The following is an 18,574-nucleotide window of genomic DNA, read 5'->3' as shown; positions in this document are numbered from 1 at the left end:
AATAAAAATATATTCTATTCTAATAATAATTTTATTAAATTAATGTTCATGTCTATGTTATACATAAGAAGAAGTATATAACAATGTATAAATGAAGCACAGACAATATACTTAATATAAAAACATTACAAAATGTATATTATATTGGATTGAATTATGGGAAGAAGAAGAAAAAACATGACAAAACATCTACATCTACTTATTGGTGTATATAATAATTATTAAAAAAAACTATTAAATTCACAAACAAACTAATAACATCTAGTATAAAAAATTATCTCGAGCAAAGAAACAAACAACATCGATATATTGTATTTACACCAAATATTGGTGAAGATGTTGATGATGAATTCTGGGGGACAATGATTGACGATGACTGCCTAACAATGATGAAATTGTTTGATTGTATATGGGGCGGGGACAGTAGTGATCTTATGATTGAAAATGTCTGAATGATTTCGATATTGTGATTTAAAAGAACTTTTTTGTTATGTGGATAGAAAAATGAAATCGTGATGATGAGACAAAACGAATTTTTATAGATTGAGTAAAATTAGGTTAAATTTAAAATTAGATCGCTTAAATGTTTGAGTGATTGGTAGGATAATGAAAAATAATTTAATTTTTTTTAATAAAATAAAAAAAATTACGGGCTTTCATGTTTTGGGAATTTTTACACACTTAACGGCTAAGTTTCAGTTTATAAAAATATTTAACAATAAAAGATACTACACAGAGAAAAATTTCACGAAAATTGTACCAATTAAAATTTTAATTGAATTTTAAGAAATTTACTCCTCCAAGAGGATCCGCAAGCAAAATCTGGGGATCGTTTATATGGGGGCTATATAAAATTATAGACCGATATGGACCAATTTTTGAATGGTTGTTAGAGACCATATACTAGGTTAGGTTAGGTTATGTGCCCATCCAATGTGTATCAGGCTCACTTAGACATGTGTATCAGGCTCACTTAGACTATTCAGTCCATTGTGATACCACAGTGGTGAAATTCTCTCTTATCACTGAGTGCTGCCCGATTCCATGTTAAGCTCAATGACAAGGGACCTCCTTTTTATAGTCGAGAAGCTTTGAAACCAGTGTTGCCAGTATTTTCCTGGCTCTTGTCCCCAAATTATGATGTTTTCGTCCCCAAAAATCCCCAATTTAAATTTAAATTTAAAAAATCCCCAATACATTTGTGACAATTTTTTTTTTGAAAAAAGTAAAAGGCTCTGCTGTCGCAAATCATTAATAGTTTAAATATTAAAATTTTGTCAAATCCAGCAAGCTGCAATAAGATTTCGAACCACAACACCAAGAGACTGGTGATCGTCTTCCAAATGCTGGAGATATGAAAATGGGAGTCGGTCACCTTGTCTTTATGAACGAAAAATTACTTCTAAATATTCAAGTAGTAAAATTGGGTTCCCAAAGTTGGTAGAATTCTACCAGAAATAGTAGATTTTTTATTATTTGGTAGATTGGTAGAATTTTTTATATTTTGGTAGATTTTGCAAAGAGGCACTTCATAAATTTTCTATAGAAATAAACTTCTGACAAAATTTTCTCTATAGAAATAAAATTTTGAGAAATTTCTTATATATAAAAAATAGAGAATTTTTTCTACATAGAAATTTAATTTTGACAAAATATTTTACAGAAATAAAATTTTCCACAGAAAAAAAATTTTGACAAAAATTTTCATAGAAACAAAATTTTGACAAAATTTTCTATATAAAAAAAATTGACAAAATTTTCCATATAAAATAAAATTTTGGCAAAATTTTCTATATAAAATAAAATTTTGACAAAATTTTCTATAGACATAAAATATTGACAAAAAATTTCTATAGAAATAAAATATTGACAAAAAATTTCTATAGAAATAAAATATTGAAAAAAATTTCTATAGAAATAAAATATTGAAAAAATTTCTATAGAAATAAAATTTTGGCAAAATTTCCTAAAGAAATAAAATTTTGGCAAAATTTTCTATAGAAATAAAATTTTGACAAAAATTTCTAAAGAAATAAAATTTTTGCGAAATTTTCTATAGAAATAAAATTTTGACAAAATTTTCTAGAGAAATAAAATTTTGGTAAAATTTTCTATAGAAATAAAATTTTGACAAAATTTTCCATCGAAATAAAATTTTGACAAAATTTTCTATATAAAATAAAATTTTGTCAAAATTTTTCTATAGAAATAAAATTTTGGCGGAATTTTTTATAGAAATAAAATATTGAAAAAATTTTCTATAGAAATAAAATTTTGACAAAATATTCTAGAGAAATAAACTTCTGACAAAATATTCTAGAGAAATAAACTTCTGACAAAATTTTCTCTATAGAAATAAAATTTTGGCGAAATTTTCGATAGAAATAAAATTTTATTTATAACAAAGATTAAACCGATTTCTCGGAAAATTACCCACATAAATCCCCAAAATTATGGAAATTCCCCACCAAATACCCAAGTCCCCAACTCAGAAATTTCGTCCCCATTCATGAAAAAATATCCCCAATTTGGGGAAAAATCCCCAATACTGGCAACACTGTTAGAAACCCTCAGAAATGTCACCAGCATTACTGAGGTGGGATAATCCACCGCTGAAAAACTTTTTGGTGTTCGGTCGTAGCAGGAATCGAACCCACGACCTTGTGTATGCAAGGCGGGCATGCTAACCATTGCACCACGGTGGCTCCAAGAGACCATATACTAATATAATGTACAAAATGTTAACCGAATCGGACGAAATTTGCTCCTCCAAGAGGCTCAGGAGGTCAAATCTGGGGATCGGCTTATATGGGGGCTATATATATTTATGGACTTATATGGACCAATTTTAGCATGTATGTTAGATACCATATACTAACAGCACGTACCAAATTTCAATCCGATCGGATGAAATTTGCTCCTACAAGAGGATCCGCAAGCAAAATCTTCGGATCAGTTTATGTGGAGGCTATATATAATTATGGACCGATATGGACAAATTTTATAAAAAAAATTAATTAAAAGAACGTCCTGTGTAATTAAATTAAAGAACATCTTTGGGAGGATATTTTGAAGTTCTTTTAAAGTTGAGCCTTTAGATCAACTTACAAACATTTTTATTGGGGACTTTTGCATTATTTGCAAGAAATCTTGTAATCCAGGCTCTTCCTAGTGAACTATGATTATTAAAAATTACTACCGTTAAGTATGCAAATATAAATGAAATTTAAAATAATTAAAAATAAAATAATTGCAATGAAATCTCTTGATTGATTTATGAATGTAGGAGAAAAAATGATTGGAGCAATTGATGATTTTTATTTTATAGGATGAATTTTGCTTGGAACGATTTTGTGTTAATTATATATATTAAAAAAAAGTATAAAAAAAATTTTGACTTACCAACATCTTCGGATTTATAATTTTGTATAATTTCGGCCAATTCCAGATTACCAGCTATGACAGCAACCTAAAGATTATAAGATTTTAATAAAGAGAATAAGAACAAATATTAAAATTTTTTATTTATAAAATAAAGGATAACATCAAATCGTTTAAAATAAATTCCAATTAATTTAACTTTTTTAAATTACAAAACTACAACAAAAAAATATAAATAAATAAAAAACATATTGAAGGGTACAAACAATTACAAATATTTTTGTTTTACAAAAATTTACAAAATTATGGGAAAAACAAACTACAGGAAAATAAAAATAAACCAATGATAGATTTTAATAGTATTTTTTTTAACTACTCCATAAATACAAATTATACGCATACAAAAATTAAAAGAAAACTAAAAAACCACATAATAATATATGTACTATTTTTTTATAGATTTATGTAAAAAAATATTTTCTGCAAAAAAAATATTTTAAACCAATAAAGTTCATAATTTAACAAAGTTTCTTTACAGCCCAATAATTTCCAAATAAATTTAAATAAAATTTCCTAAAGAAAATAATACTTCCTTGGTCTAAGATATATTTTTAGAAAAATTATTATAAATTCAAAAAACCAAATAAATTAATTTTTATTCTATTTTTATAGATTTATCCAAACAATATTTTCTACGAAAAAAAAAAAACATTTTAAACCAACGAAGTATTTTTACACACAAATAATTTCCAAATAAATTTAAATAAAATTTCCATAAGAAAACAATGTTTCCTTGGTCTAAGATATTTTTTTCTAGAAAAATTATCATATTGTTTTAGAGCATAGTAAGTAAATACCTGATAGGGAGTTTGATTGGCATAATTTAGCGCACCACGTTGGGCGCCACGAAACAGAAGCATTCTAGCACAAGCCTCCTGATTGTTAACAGCGCATACATGCAATGGTGTATTACCGGAAGCATTACGTCCATCCATGTCCGCACCATAAAACAATAAATGTTCCAAATGCTGAACAAGACCATGACGACAAGCCTGATGTTTGGTAGTAGTGGTTGATAGGTGGTAGGTAACAGTAGTGGTAGTAGGTTGTTATAGATATTTTGTTTTTATTTAAAGGTAAAAAAGGATTTTTTTCCATAATATATCCGAAATAATTTTTCAAGTTTAATTTTGTTTTTTTTTTTTTTGATAAAATAAAAAAACGGAAAATATAATTTGTTAGAACTTTTGAAGTTGTTTGATGTTTGAGGACAATAGGATAGGAGATTCAGAGTAAAATTTAAAGGAAGTTTTAAGATTTAAATAAATTTTTACTATTTTTTTTGTTGGCGTGAGGACAAGGATGTTTGTTTTTTTGATACAAATATAGATTTCAACCATTGTATATTATTAAAGGTTATAAAACAAAATAGATTTTATAAAAAATTATTAAATAATTATAAAAATGTTTGTTATAATAATTACATCGATAAAAAATAACAATTTCGTTTAACCAGACAGGTAAAGGCATAGGAACACGGTTTGCAAAAATTTTCTATAGAAATAAAATTGTGCAAAAATGTGTCTATAGAAATAAAAATTTTCTATAGAAATAAAATTTTGCAAAAATTGTCTATAGAATTAAAAGTTTGACAAAATATTATATAAAAATAAAATTTTAACAAAATTTTCTATAGAAATAAAATTTTAACAAAATTTTCTATAGAAATAAAATTTCTCAAAAATTTTCTATAGAAATAAAATTTTGAAAAAATTTTCTATAAATAAAGTTATGATAACATTTTCTATAGAAATGCAATTTTGCAAAATATTTCTATAGAAATAAAATATTGCAAAAATTTTCAATAGAAATAAAATTTTGCAAAAATTTTCAATAGAAATAAAATTTTGACAAAATTTTTTATAGATATAAAATTTTGACAAAATTTTCTATAGAAACAAAATGTTGATAAAATTTTCTATAGAAATAAAATTTTAACAAAATTTTCTATAGAAATAAAATTTTGACAAAATTTTCTATAGAAATAAAATTTTAACAAAATTTTCTATAGAAATAAAATTTTGCAAAAAAATTCAATAGAAATAACATTTTGCAAAAATTTTCTATAGAAAAAAAATTGTGCAAAAATTTTTTATAGAAATAAAATTTGACTAAATTTTCGATAGAAATAAAATTTTAACAAATTTTTCTATAGAAATGAAATTTTGGCAAAATTTTCTTTAAAAATAAAATTTAACTAAATTTTCTATAAAAATAAAACGTTGACAACATTTTCTATAGAAATAAAATTTTGACAAAATTTGCTATAGAAATGAAATTTTGCAAAAATTTTCTATAGAAATAAAATTTTGCAAAAATTTTCAATAGAAATAAAATTATGACAAAATTTTTTATAGATATAAAATTTTGACAAAATTTTCTATAGAAACAAAATGTTGATAAAATTTTCTATAAAAATAAAATTTTAACAAAATAAAATTTTGACAAAATTTTCTATAGAAATAAAATTTTAACAAAATTTTCTATAGAAATAAAATTTTGCAAAAAAATTCAATAGAAATAACATTTTGCAAAAATTTTCTATAGAAAAAAAATTGTGCAAAAATTTTTTATAGAAATAAAATTTGACTAAATTTTCGATAGAAATAAAATTTTAACAAATTTTTCTATAGAAATGAAATTTTGGCAAAATTTTCTTTAAAAATAAAATTTAACTAAATTTTCTATAAAAATAAAACGTTGACAACATTTTCTATAGAAATAAAATTTTGACAAAATTTGCTATAGAAATGAAATTTTGCAAAAATTTTCTTTAGAAATAAAATTTTGCAAAAATTTTCAATAGAAATAAAATTTTGTGAAAAATTTTCTATAGAAATAAAATTATGACAAAATTTTCTATAGAAATAAACTTTTGACAACATTTTCGTTATAAATAAAATTTTGACAAAATTTTCTATAGAAATAAAAGTTTACAAAAATTTCCTATAGAAATGCAATTTTGACAAAATTTTCTATAGAAATAAACTTTTGACAACATTTTCGTTATAAATAACATTTTGCAAAAAATTCTATAGAAATCAAAGTGTGCAAAAATTTTCTATAGAAATAAAATTTTGCAAAAATTTTCTATAGAAATAAAATTTTGACAACATTTTCTGTAGAAATAAAATTTTTGACAAAATTTTCTATAGAAACAAAATTTTCTATAGAAATAAAAAATTTGACAAAATTTTCTATAGAAATAAAATTGTGCAAAAATTTTCTATATAAAAAAATTTGCAAAAACTTTCTATAGAAATAAAATTTTGACAAAATTTTCTATAGCAATAAAATTTTGACAGTTTTCTATAGAAATAAAACTTTGACATATTATGGATTTTGTTGTTATATTCGACCTGTATTTAGACTTTTCAAATTGATAATGCTAGTGACATTTCTGAGGGTTTCAAAGCTTCCCTAAGTGGTTTCACTGCAATGTGGAACTCCGTTAGGACTCGGCTATAAAAAGGACGTCCCTCGTCATTGAACTTAACATAGCATCGGGCAGCACTCAGTGAAAGAGGGAAGTTCACCAATGTGGTATCACAATGGACTGAATAGTCTAAGTGAGCCTGCCACCTAACCTAACCTAACATAATTGATAATTGTTGACAAAAACAAGCTCGAGGTCTGTATGTTTAATTTTTATTTTTTATTTATTCAATATTTCGTCTTTTCATTGAAAGGCTTCATCGGGAATATTTTGGAAAAGAACAAAAATAATACACCATCTGTAGAGTAAATAACTAACGACTCGGTGTCTGTTGCATCCCGATGAAGTCTTTCAATGAAGAGACGAAGTATTGAATAAATACAAAATAAAAATTAAACATACAGACCTAGAGCTCGTTTTATCAACAATTATCAATTGGTAAAATTTTGACAAAATTTTCTATAGATATAACATTTTTACAAATTTTCTATAGAAACAAAATTTTGAAAAAATTTTCTATATAAATAAAATTATAACAAAATTTCTATAGAAATAAAATTTTGCAAAAATTTTCTATAGAAATAAAATTGTGACAAAATTTCTATAGAAATAAAATTTGACTAAATTTTCTATAGAAATAAAATTTTAACAAAATTTTCTATAGAAATAAAATTTTAACAAAATTTTCTATAGAAATAAAATTTTGACAAAATTTTCTATAGAAATAAAATTTGACTAAATTTCCTATAGAAATAAAATTTTGCAAAAATTTTCTATAGAAATAAAATTGTGACAAAATTTCTATAGAAATAAAATTTTAACAAAATTTTCTATAGAAATAAAATTTTGCAAAAATTTTCTATTGAAATAAAATTTTGACAAAATTTTCTATAGAAAAAAAAAATTGACCAAATTTTCTATAGAAAAAAATGGACAAAATTTTCTATAGAAAAAAAATTTTTGTTTGAAAAAATTAGACTTTTTCGTTTTCTCCAATTTGTTGGTAGAATATTTATGCCTCGAGTAGCAACCGTGCATAGGAACCGTAGTAAATATCAGTTTTTAGTTTTGTTTGCTAGGTGCGATCCTAAATTTCTTCGTGATCGATTTTTTTGGCTAAAATTTCTTCCAAAAGTATCAAAAGAAAATACTAGTAAAAATTTATAAGGCTTTTTAATATTAAGCCATCGATATTTTCTAATGGGCAATTTTTTTTATAGTTTAGTTTTTTTTATTTTTAATTACAGACTCAAAATTTTATATTTTTTATTTTGATTTTTTGAAATTTAGTTTTTTTATTTTTAAGTACTGAATCCAAAATTTTTTTTGATTTGTTTTTAATTAAATCCTTAACAAATATAAAATGGTTAAAATCTACAAAACCAAATCCATCACCAATATATAACAACCACATTTTTAGCATAAAACTACTTTTCATTTATATTTTGCGTATAACTAAATCTAAATTGGTTGGTTAAATTTGTTTTATTTTTTTTTTTTTTTTGAGAAAGGGAAAGGATATATTTTCAAGCATAAAATTTCATTCCTTTTAGCATAAAACTCTGCTCCTTAGAAATTCCAGAATAATGTTGTGTTGTGGTTCGCCATAAACATTGAAATACCATAGCACAACCTTAGTCGATACTTACCTGATGGACCTCATTCCAACCTTGATTATCCTGTATACCCAAAGTGGCATGATCATGTAAAAGACTTTCAGTGATTTTTGCCTCACATTTTCTAGTTATGGAAATGTATAAAGGTGTAATGCCACGACCATCTTTATAATTTGGAGAAGCTCCAAGCTCCAAAAGGGTTCTGTGTATCGCAAAGAAATGGAAAATAAAGGAAATTTCCTTACATTATAACATTTCTAGTGTAGCTAAAGAACTTACGTTACAGCTTCCAAAGAATCCTTTTCAACGGCCCTATGTAATGCTGTTGTCCCATCTTTGGTACGATAATCCAAGAGGGCACCACCATTTACCAAAGCTATTAGCAATTTATTTGGTTTCTTAGCACCAGTGGCCACTGTTAGTGGTGTCTCACCACTTTCGGGACAATGGAAATTTGGGTCCAGCCCTTTGGCGCACATTTTGGCAATTTTTTCCACATGACCACCGTTGATGCATTCTAAAAAACGTCGTAAATTGGCACGGGTATGCAAAGCTTTTAATTGGCGCTCATCGAGATTAAGCATTTTGTAAACGCGACGTTTGTATTTGAGCTGGAAAATTATAGAAAAAAGGAGATTTTAGTTGAGTCCAATATTATTGTTTTCCAAATTTAAGACAGAATTCAAAAAAAAAAAAAAAAAAACAAAATACAGATAATTTATTTAAGATAAAGAAAATCCGATCAAACAATTTCGTGATTGAATTAGTAGAAAAATTGTGTGTACGTTTCCAGTATTACGACAACCCAAGTAATTCGTTTGTCGATGACAGTCTTTAGTAGAAGTTTCTACTCAATCCACAAGGACGAAAAAGACTGTTTGGGTGTAAAAATGATATGTTTGGAACTCAAATTTTTTAACACAATGCTTTTAAGTGCAAGCATATAATGTTCATAAACTAGTATAACATTTTGCGACATATATGTTAGAACATATTATGTTTGGGACATAAAATTCTTGTAAATATAATATGTTTGGGTGCAAACATATATTAATTTAGAAATATCCTGCAAACATATATGTGTTTAGAAAGAGAGACCTAGAGAGTATGCTGCACATAAAAGAATGGAAGTAATCTATTGGCGTCTTAAAAATATATACACACAAAGAAAATTTCATTAAAATTTTCTTTTACCAGTGTATGCCTAAGGTGAAGCATAAACAAAATTTTGTGTGTACCTTGCCAGTATTACCACAACTCAAGTAATTCGATTGTCAATGACAGTCTTTAGTAGAAGGTTAGGTTAGGTTAGGTTATGTGGCAGCCCGATGTATCAGGCTCACTTAGACTATTCAGTCTATTGTGATACCACAGTGGTGAACTTCTCTCTTATCACTGAGTGATGCCCGATTCCATGTTAAGCTCAATGACAAGGGACCTCCTTTTTATAGCCGAGTCCGAACGGCGTTCCACATTCCAGTGAAACCACTTAGAGAAGCTTTGAAACCCTCAGAAATGTCACCAGCATTACTGAGGTGGGATAATCCACCGCTGAAAAACTTTTTGGTGTTCGGTCGTAGCAGGAATCGAACCCACGACCTTGTGTATGCAAGGCGGGCATGCTAACCATTGCACCACGGTGGCTCCGTCTTTAGTAGAAGTTTCTACTCAATCCACAAGGACAAAAAAGACTGTTTTTCATATGTTTGGGTGTAAACATTATATGTTTGGAACTCAAATTTTTTAACACAATATTTTTAAGTGCAAGCATATAATGTTCATAAACTAGTATAACATGTTTGCAACATATATGTTAGAACATATTATGTTTGGGACATAAAATTCTTGTAAATATAATATGTTTGGCTGCAAACATATATTTAATTAGAAATATCCTGCAAACATATATGTGTTTAGAAAGAGAGACCTAGAGAGTATGCTGCACATAAAAGAATGGAAGTAATCTATTGGCGCCTTAAAAATATATACACACAAAGAAAAATTCATTAAATTTTTTTTACCAGTGTATGCCTAAGGTGAAGCATAATATGTTTGAACAATACAAATAGTATTTTGTTTGGACAAATCCTGAAAATATATATGCTTTAAGCAAAATGTGTTTGGGGTATATGTTACAGAAACGATTTTTTCTGATGCAATCACGAAATTAATTGATCCAATTAATTTTTTAATTGAAATGTGCTTGGGGTACATGTCACAGAAGCGATTTTTTTCTGATGCAATCACGAAATTAATTGATCCAATTAATTTTTTAATTGAAATGTGGTTGGGGTATATGTTATAGAAGCGATTTTTTTTCGGATACAATCACGAAATTAATTGATCCAATTAATTTTTTAATTGAAATGTCTTCAATCACAGAAATGATAGTTGGTCAATTAAAAAATTAATTGAATGTCAATTAAAAAAATTAATTGATCCAATTAAAAAAATAATTGATAGTATTAGTTTTTGTGATTGATTTTTGTTTCAATTAAAAATTTGTTGAATCAATTAAATTTTTAATTGAATATTTTTTACAACTCAATTAAGACTTTTTTCTGTGTTGTTTTTCTCTTAAAACTGCCAAAAAGCGAACTTATACAAAAAAAAAAAACCTTCGTCAGAAGTATAAAACATTTTTGTTGGCTTAATTCACAAGAGTTAAAATTTTAATTGTTAAGAGGTAATTTTTATTTTTGTTTTTTATTTTTTTATTTTTTTTTTATTATTGTTCTATTTTTTTTTTGTAACTTTCGAACTTACCTCCAAATAACCCACAGGACCATTAAATGGATAATCACCCAAACGTCGCTCCTCATCCAGAAATTTGCCGGCTTTTCCATTTGAGGGTGGACAAAAGAGACCATAGTTAAAACTCTCCTTAAGTTCCTGCAAAAAAAAAATAAAATAAAATATACCAAAAATTAAATTACATCTAACAAAAATTACATCTGCCAAGCAAAAAAGAGTTTTAATCAAAATACAATCTTTTGTAATTTTTAATAAGTCATAATTCTTACTAAACTTTTCGAACTTTTTGATCTTTTGAAATAATTCAAAAGTTACCAAAAGACTCATAGAGAAATATTTGTTCATCCTTTGTCGTCTCATTTAGAAGAGCAAAAGCAGTGACGTGATAATAAATAATTTAAAAGTTAAAACGTTCGTTCTTCACTTTTGCATCTTTGAAGTTAAATGCACTTTATCTATTTGTCTCCATGGAAAACTTTCTCAATTGTCTTTACGCAGACCATATAGACGAGGAGACGAAGCAAGAATATCGTTTAAGATTCACTGAAATGAATTAAGTTTTAAAAAATCCTTAGACAATAAGTAAAGGAAGCAAAGCTAAAACTTAGCGATGGAAATAAATGTGAATTTGGTGGATTGGTGGAAAGATAGTCCGATGGTGAACTGTGGGATCGAACAGAAAATATTTTTACAAATATTTTTTTTAAAGAGGTGGGAATGTATGGGAAAATAAAAAACATTTATTTTTGAAAGCTTTTAGACTAATAGAAAAAATTATGCTCCAAAATCGTGAACGGTAGGTAACAAAATGAAAGGGAAACGTTCGCGAAAAATCAAAATGAAATGTTCACGGTTTCGTCTACGGGCTTTCACGATTTTATGAATGGCTTTGGTTTTTCCCCAATCTGTGAACCGGAAGTAGTGCAAACTTGGATCATCTCCAATGAATTTTACATGGGCTTGTCATAGGACGGAAGTACTCCCTTTTTGGATCCTTTGCATTGCTTTAGAAGTTGTGCCCTGGAAGTTAATTTGAATGAAGAAATTTAAAAGGCGAAAAAAACAATTTTTTTTCAACCAATTTAACTTTTTTCATCCATATGTTTTATTACACAATTATTTTCCTATTATCTAGTTTTTACAATTTGAAAAATTTGTTCGCTCCAACCAGGGGTTGAACCTGGGTTTGCTGGCACCATAACAGAACGCCTTAGCACACTCAGCTACAAACGCCATTGAACATAAGGCGTCGAAAGGTCAATTCAAATGTTTGTGATATGATCGTAATACGACACCAAGGAATAACATTCTAATTACTTCTCGAGATGTTCTTTATTAGTATGAACGACAAGATAAGAAACGCAGATTCAAATCTCACCAGCGGCATTTTTTATCAAATATTTTTCTAAAAAATTATTTTTGTATATCATGCATCGTTTTTATTTTTTATTTTCGGCATATATTTTCATATAAAAATATTTTTTCTATTAAAAATAAAAAAAAATAAAAATAAAAATAAAAATTCTCGTAATTTGCAAAACCTTCTCAAAAGAACTTCCATGGAAGCGAAAAAGTCAAACGGCACAGGTTCAAATCCCAGCGGGGATGAAATTTATTTTTTTTTTATTATTTTTTTACTTTCTTTATTAATTTCTATTTTTTTAGTTTTTTTTATAGTTTTCTATTTTTTTAACTTTAATTGTACAAAATTTGCACTTAAAATAGCCTGATTGTTTCTTTCTAATACTTTTCCACAAGGACTGCATCGGAAGTAGAAAAAAATCATTGGGGGATCCCAAGATGTGCTTTAGAAAAAGTGTTTGTGCACTTGTCCAAAAGGACTGCATCGGAATTGGAAAAAATTATTGGGGGATCCCACGATGCGCTTTAGAAGAAATGTTTGTGGACTTGTCCAAAAGGACTGCATCGGAAGTTGAAAAAAACTCGATGGGGGATTCTGGGATGGGCTTTAACAGAAATGTTTGTGGAACAACATACAATTTTTTTTGCTGGGTATATTTAGCCCCCATATAAACCGATCCCCAGAGCCTCTTGGATGAGCAAACTTCATCCGATCCGCTTGAAATATGGTACGTGGGGTTAGTATATTGTCTCTAACAACCATGCAAAAATTGGTCCATATCGGTCCATAATTATATATAGCCCCCATATAAACCGATCCCCAGATTTGATCTCCGGAGCCTCTTGCAGGAGCAAAATTTATCCGATCCGCTTGAAATATGGTACGTGGTGTTAGTATATGGTCTCTAACAACCATGCAAAAATTGGTGCATATTAGTCCATAATTATATATAGCCCTCATATAGATCGATCCCCAGATTTGACCTCCGGAACATCTTGGAGGATGAAAATTCATCCCCTTCGGTTGAAATTTGATGCATTGCGCTAGAATATGGCCGCTAACAGCCATGCAAAAATTAGTACATATCGGTCTATAGTTATTCATAGCCGATCGCCAATCACACAAAAATTGGTCCATATCGCCAAAAAAAAATTTACCAACATTTTATGTCTATAGAAAATTTTGTCAAAATTTTATTTCTATAGCAAATTTTGTCAATTTTTTTTTCTATAGCAAATTTTATCAAAATTTTATTTCTGTACAAAATTATGTCATAATTTTATTGCTATAGAAAATTTTGTCAAATTCTATAGAAAATTTTGTCAAAATTTTATTTCTATAGCAAATTTTGTCAAAATTGTTTTTCGATAGCAAATTTTGTCCAAATTTTATTTCAGTAGAAAATTATGTCATAATTTTATTTCTATAGAAAATTTTGTCAAAATTTTATTTCTATAGCAAATGTTGTCAAAATGTTATGTCTATAGCAAAATTTTGTCAAAATTTTATTTCTATAGCAAATTTTGTCAAAATTTTATTTCTGTAGAAAATTATGTCATAATTTTATTTCTATAGAAAATTGTGTCAAAATTGCATTTCTATAGAAAATGTTGTCAAAATTTTATTTCTATAGAAAATTTTGTCAAAATTTTCTTTCTATAGAAAATTTTGTCAAAATTTTATTTCTATAGAAAGTGTTGTCAAAATTGTATTTCTATAAAAAATATTGTCAAATTGTTATTTCTATAGAAAATTTTGTCAAAATTTTATTTCTATAGAATATTTTGTCAAAATTTTATTTCTATAGGAAATTTTGTTAAAATTTTATATCTATAGAAAATTTTGTCAAAATTTTATTTCTATAGAAAATTTTGTCAAAATTTTATTTCTATGGAAAATTAGTCAAAATTTTATTTCTATAGATAATTTTGTCAAAATTTTATTTCTATAGAAAATTTTGTCAAAATTTTATTTCTATAGAAAATTTTTGTCTAAATTTTATTTCTATAGAAAATTTTGTCAACATTTTATTCCTATAGAAAATTTTGTCAAAATTTTCTTTCTATAGAAAATTTTGTCAAAATTTTATTTCTATAGAAAATTTTGTCAAAATATGATTTCTATAGAAAATTTTATTTCTATGGACTATGTTAACTTACAATTTAGAAGACGATGTTAAGAATTTTTAAGATACCTTGCCATCGGCAAGTGTTACCGAAACCCAATTAATTCGATTGTGGATGACAGTCGTAATCCATGGTTGAGAGTACATAAGCTTCGGCCTGGCCGAACTTACGGCCGTATATACTTTTTTTTTAATTGATACTATCATTTCTGTGATTGAAGACATTTCAATTAAAACATTAATTGGATCAATTAATTTCGTGATTGTATCAGAAAAAAATTTTGTGTCTAATTCAATTGTAGATGACAGTCTTTAGTAGAACTTTCTATGTAATCCATGTTGGAGGATTCTGGCTAGTCGAATTTACGGCCTTATATACTGTTTAAAATTAAATCTATTTCTTTCCAGTATCTTAAGGCGGAATTTTGACTAGAAAATACTGTGCATTGTAAATACTCTGGATAAACTGAGAAGAAGAAAACTAAAGGGGGTATGTCAACAAACTTCTCGAAGACAAGAGTAAAGAAAATATTAGCCATGATGAAGAAATCCAGGAATATACATTTTCTTTTTTTTATTTATTCCAAACTAAACTTAAATGAAATGTCGATTTACCCAAACAGGTTTGCAAAGTTTAAGAAAAACGATTCAATTTTGCCAATGTACAGAGTATGGAAGAAATTGGAAACGGAACCACAACATTCAATTACATGTACTAAGAAATTGCCTGGAAATAGTCTTATTCAAGTGATGGTCATTTATTTTCAGTGAAAAAAGTCTGGTGGTAAAAAGATTTCTTAGAGCAATAGAAAACGCCCCATCCATCCTTCCCAAAACTTAGGTTTGTTTTTAGGTCAATAAATTACCTTGTTGCAATATGTTTGTCTGGTTTTCCTACACTCAAAAAAAAGTGAACTCTCTATTTCACTAAAGCCAATTTAACTTTATTTTAGTTCATGGAATTATTATGTTTGAAGAAAGTTTCCTCTACGCTAATAATTTTATGTGTACGTTAGTTAAATTAACTAAAACCGAGGGAAAAAATATACACAAATGAAGGATAAAGATTAACTAAATTCGTGTCTTCCACAAAATAGTTCAATATTTCTTAAAATTTGTAAATTTTACTACAAATGCGTTCATCATGAACTTCGTATGTCACTAAAGACATTCTTGCAATTTTGAACTCCAATTTTTTCCTTCAAACTACAAAATTTTCTTTAACAAGTGAAAAAATTTAATTATTTCTAATAAATTTTCTAGAATTTGTCGAAAAATATTTACTTATTTTTATGACATCGGCGTGATGCCAGCGTTTGTTATACTGTTTAGTTAAAATTTTCTAAAAATATTCAAAATTTTCTAAAATTAACCGAAATTTTTCTTCCTGGTGGGTTCACTGTTTTTTCAGTGTAGGCAAAGTTTTAAAATTTTATGGTGATTGTGGAATATCTCAAACCCGTTAGCATTGAGCATTTGAAGACGGTAGAAAGTAATAAACCTAAACCAAGCCCAAAAGTATGCACTTGATTGATACCACATTATCCCCCACTTGAGTATACTATGGTTTCTACATCATTTGTTAGTCATTTTTGTTAAGGTGTTGTAGTGGCAATAACATATTTAAGGTTCATTTTGATTGAAATATTTCAATCAAGATGAAATGAACTCTATGCATATATGTGCATATATTGGAAATAGGACAATATGTGGCAAATTGTGAATGATGTGAAATATTTATAGAGGAGATTTCAGTATATTTCGTATTCATTTGCAAATGAAGGAAAGTATGAGGGTTTTACCTTTTGCCAATATTAGTAAAAGGTAGACATAATAAATGTGGAATATGTGATAAAAAAATGAAATCTATCAATTGAAAACTGAGATAAATCTTTCGAGAGAAGACATAATGGTAGGTTAGAAATGTATTTTGCCATTGTTGGCTGAAATACATCCTTTCAATAGATTGCAGATAAAGATTACTTCAACTTCTATATAGAGGGTTTCAAACAGAGGTTTTGGAGTCTTCTCAAAAGAGCTGCAATTTGGCAATAAAAGTAGTGATGGCATAACTGAAATATAGAATAGCAAAAAAGTAGGCTTGGCTCGTATGTTCTTTAACGTGCCATAGACTGCAACAAAACTCTCAACAAGATGGCTGACCAATATTTCCCTAATATGGTTTCTACGTTATGGGTCAGCGTCAACCAGTGCGAAACAATTTCTTAGGAAATGGAAAGATCATCAGCATCACTCTGCAACATCGTTTCAAAGTACGAACATGGCATAGGCATACATAGAATTACCCCCAAAGAAGGGTGGTTAAATCGTTTTTCGCACAAGAGAAAGATCGATCTTGAAAGGTTTGTGGATCGATTTCCTACGCAAAATTTTCTAAAAAGAGGTGCACTCAAATCCTTGGGCTATGCAATCCTAAACTCATGTCATGATCATAGACTGCAGAAAATATTTAAACCAAGCGAATGATCTGTCCAATAATAAGCGGTACTGGAAGGAGCAATCATGACGGGGATTGTCTATGCAGTAAATTGTGAACTGTATTCAGTCTCAGAAGAATTGGAATTGAAAGATTCGAAGGAGTAACAAATTTACAACAGAAGGTCTATTGGAGACTTCGAAACATTTAAGTTTAGGCCGGAATTAATCGATGATCTTTTACTAGAAGGAAGAAAGCGAGATGATAAATCGTTACTTTCTACAAAGATCTTCTAAACTAAGTTAAAATATAAAGGTCAGATTTCTTGCTTCTATAACCAGAATTGGATTTTTTTTTTTAAATATTGATAAACTGTTGGGCGCATGATTAAATTTCTTCTTATTGAATTTGTTTGTTTAACATTCAATACAATATAATAGCTTTACCTAATTTCTAGTATTAGTGGGAAACTTTACTCCATTTAATTTCAGATTATTTATTTAAAGCATACTTTTAGGGTTCTATTGAAGAATCCATAAATATTCCCATACAGTGTTGCTAGTATTTTTCTGGCTCTTGTCCCCATGATGTTTTCTTTGGGAATGATGTTTTCATTCCCAAACAATACCCAATTTAAATTTAAATTCCCCACAAAAAATGTTCTATAGAAATAAAGCTTTGACAACTTTTTCTGTATAGAAATAAAATTTTGACAACATTTTCTGTATAGAAATAAAATTTTGACAAAATTTTCTATATTGAAATAAAATTTTGACAAAATTTTCTATATAGAAATAAAATGTTGGCAAAATTTTCTATATAGAAATAAAATGTTGGCAAAATTTTCTATAGAAATGCAATTTTGAGAAAAATTTTCTATAGAAATAAAATTTTGACAAACTTTTCTATATAGAAATAAAATTTTGACAAAATTTTCTATATAGAAATAAAATTTTGAAAAAAACTTTCTATATAGAAATAAAATTTTCTATAAAAATAAAATTTGGAAAAAATGTTCTATAGGTATAAACTTTGGACACAATTTTCTATAGAAATTAAATTTTGACAAAATTTTCTATAGAAATAAAATTTTTACAAAATTTTCTATATAGAAATGCAATTTTGACAAAATTTTCTATATCGAAATAAATTTTTGACAACATTTTCTATATAGAAATAAAATTTTGACAAAATTTTCTATATAGAAAAAAAATTTTGACACAACTTTCTATAGAAATAAAATTTGGACAAAATTTTCTATGTAAATAAAATTTTGACAAAATTTTCTATATAGAAATAAAATTTTGACAAAATTTATTATATAAATAAAATTTTGAAAAAATGTTCTATATAGAAATAAAATTTTGACAAAATTTTTTATAGAAATAAAATTTTGACAAAA

The 18,574-nt window shown here is 26.9% G+C and overlaps 1 protein-coding gene across 6 annotated transcripts in view; it reads right to left on the bottom strand.

The window, feature by feature from the left end:
* The window catches only part of Prosap (SH3 and multiple ankyrin repeat domains prosap), a 579,703-nt gene that overhangs the window by 30,013 nt on the left and 531,116 nt on the right, over positions 1-18,574 (bottom strand). For all 6 annotated transcript variants that reach the window (XM_075313696.1, XM_075313695.1, XM_075313697.1 and 3 more), the window contains 5 exons: positions 11,260-11,385; positions 8,773-9,104; positions 8,527-8,695; positions 4,239-4,433; positions 3,403-3,469 (listed from right to left, as the gene is read on the bottom strand). In XM_075313696.1, coding sequence (XP_075169811.1) covers positions 3,403-3,469; positions 4,239-4,433; positions 8,527-8,695; positions 8,773-9,104; positions 11,260-11,385 — 889 coding nt within the window. The remainder of the gene's footprint in view (positions 1-3,402; positions 3,470-4,238; positions 4,434-8,526; positions 8,696-8,772; positions 9,105-11,259; positions 11,386-18,574) is intronic.

Source organism: Haematobia irritans, chromosome 5 (genome assembly GCF_050003625.1).
Source record: "Haematobia irritans isolate KBUSLIRL chromosome 5, ASM5000362v1, whole genome shotgun sequence".
NCBI classification, from domain to species: domain Eukaryota; kingdom Metazoa; phylum Arthropoda; class Insecta; order Diptera; family Muscidae; genus Haematobia; species Haematobia irritans.
Note: the sequence above shows the minus strand (reverse complement) of the source record. Positions and strands in the feature narration are given on the sequence as shown.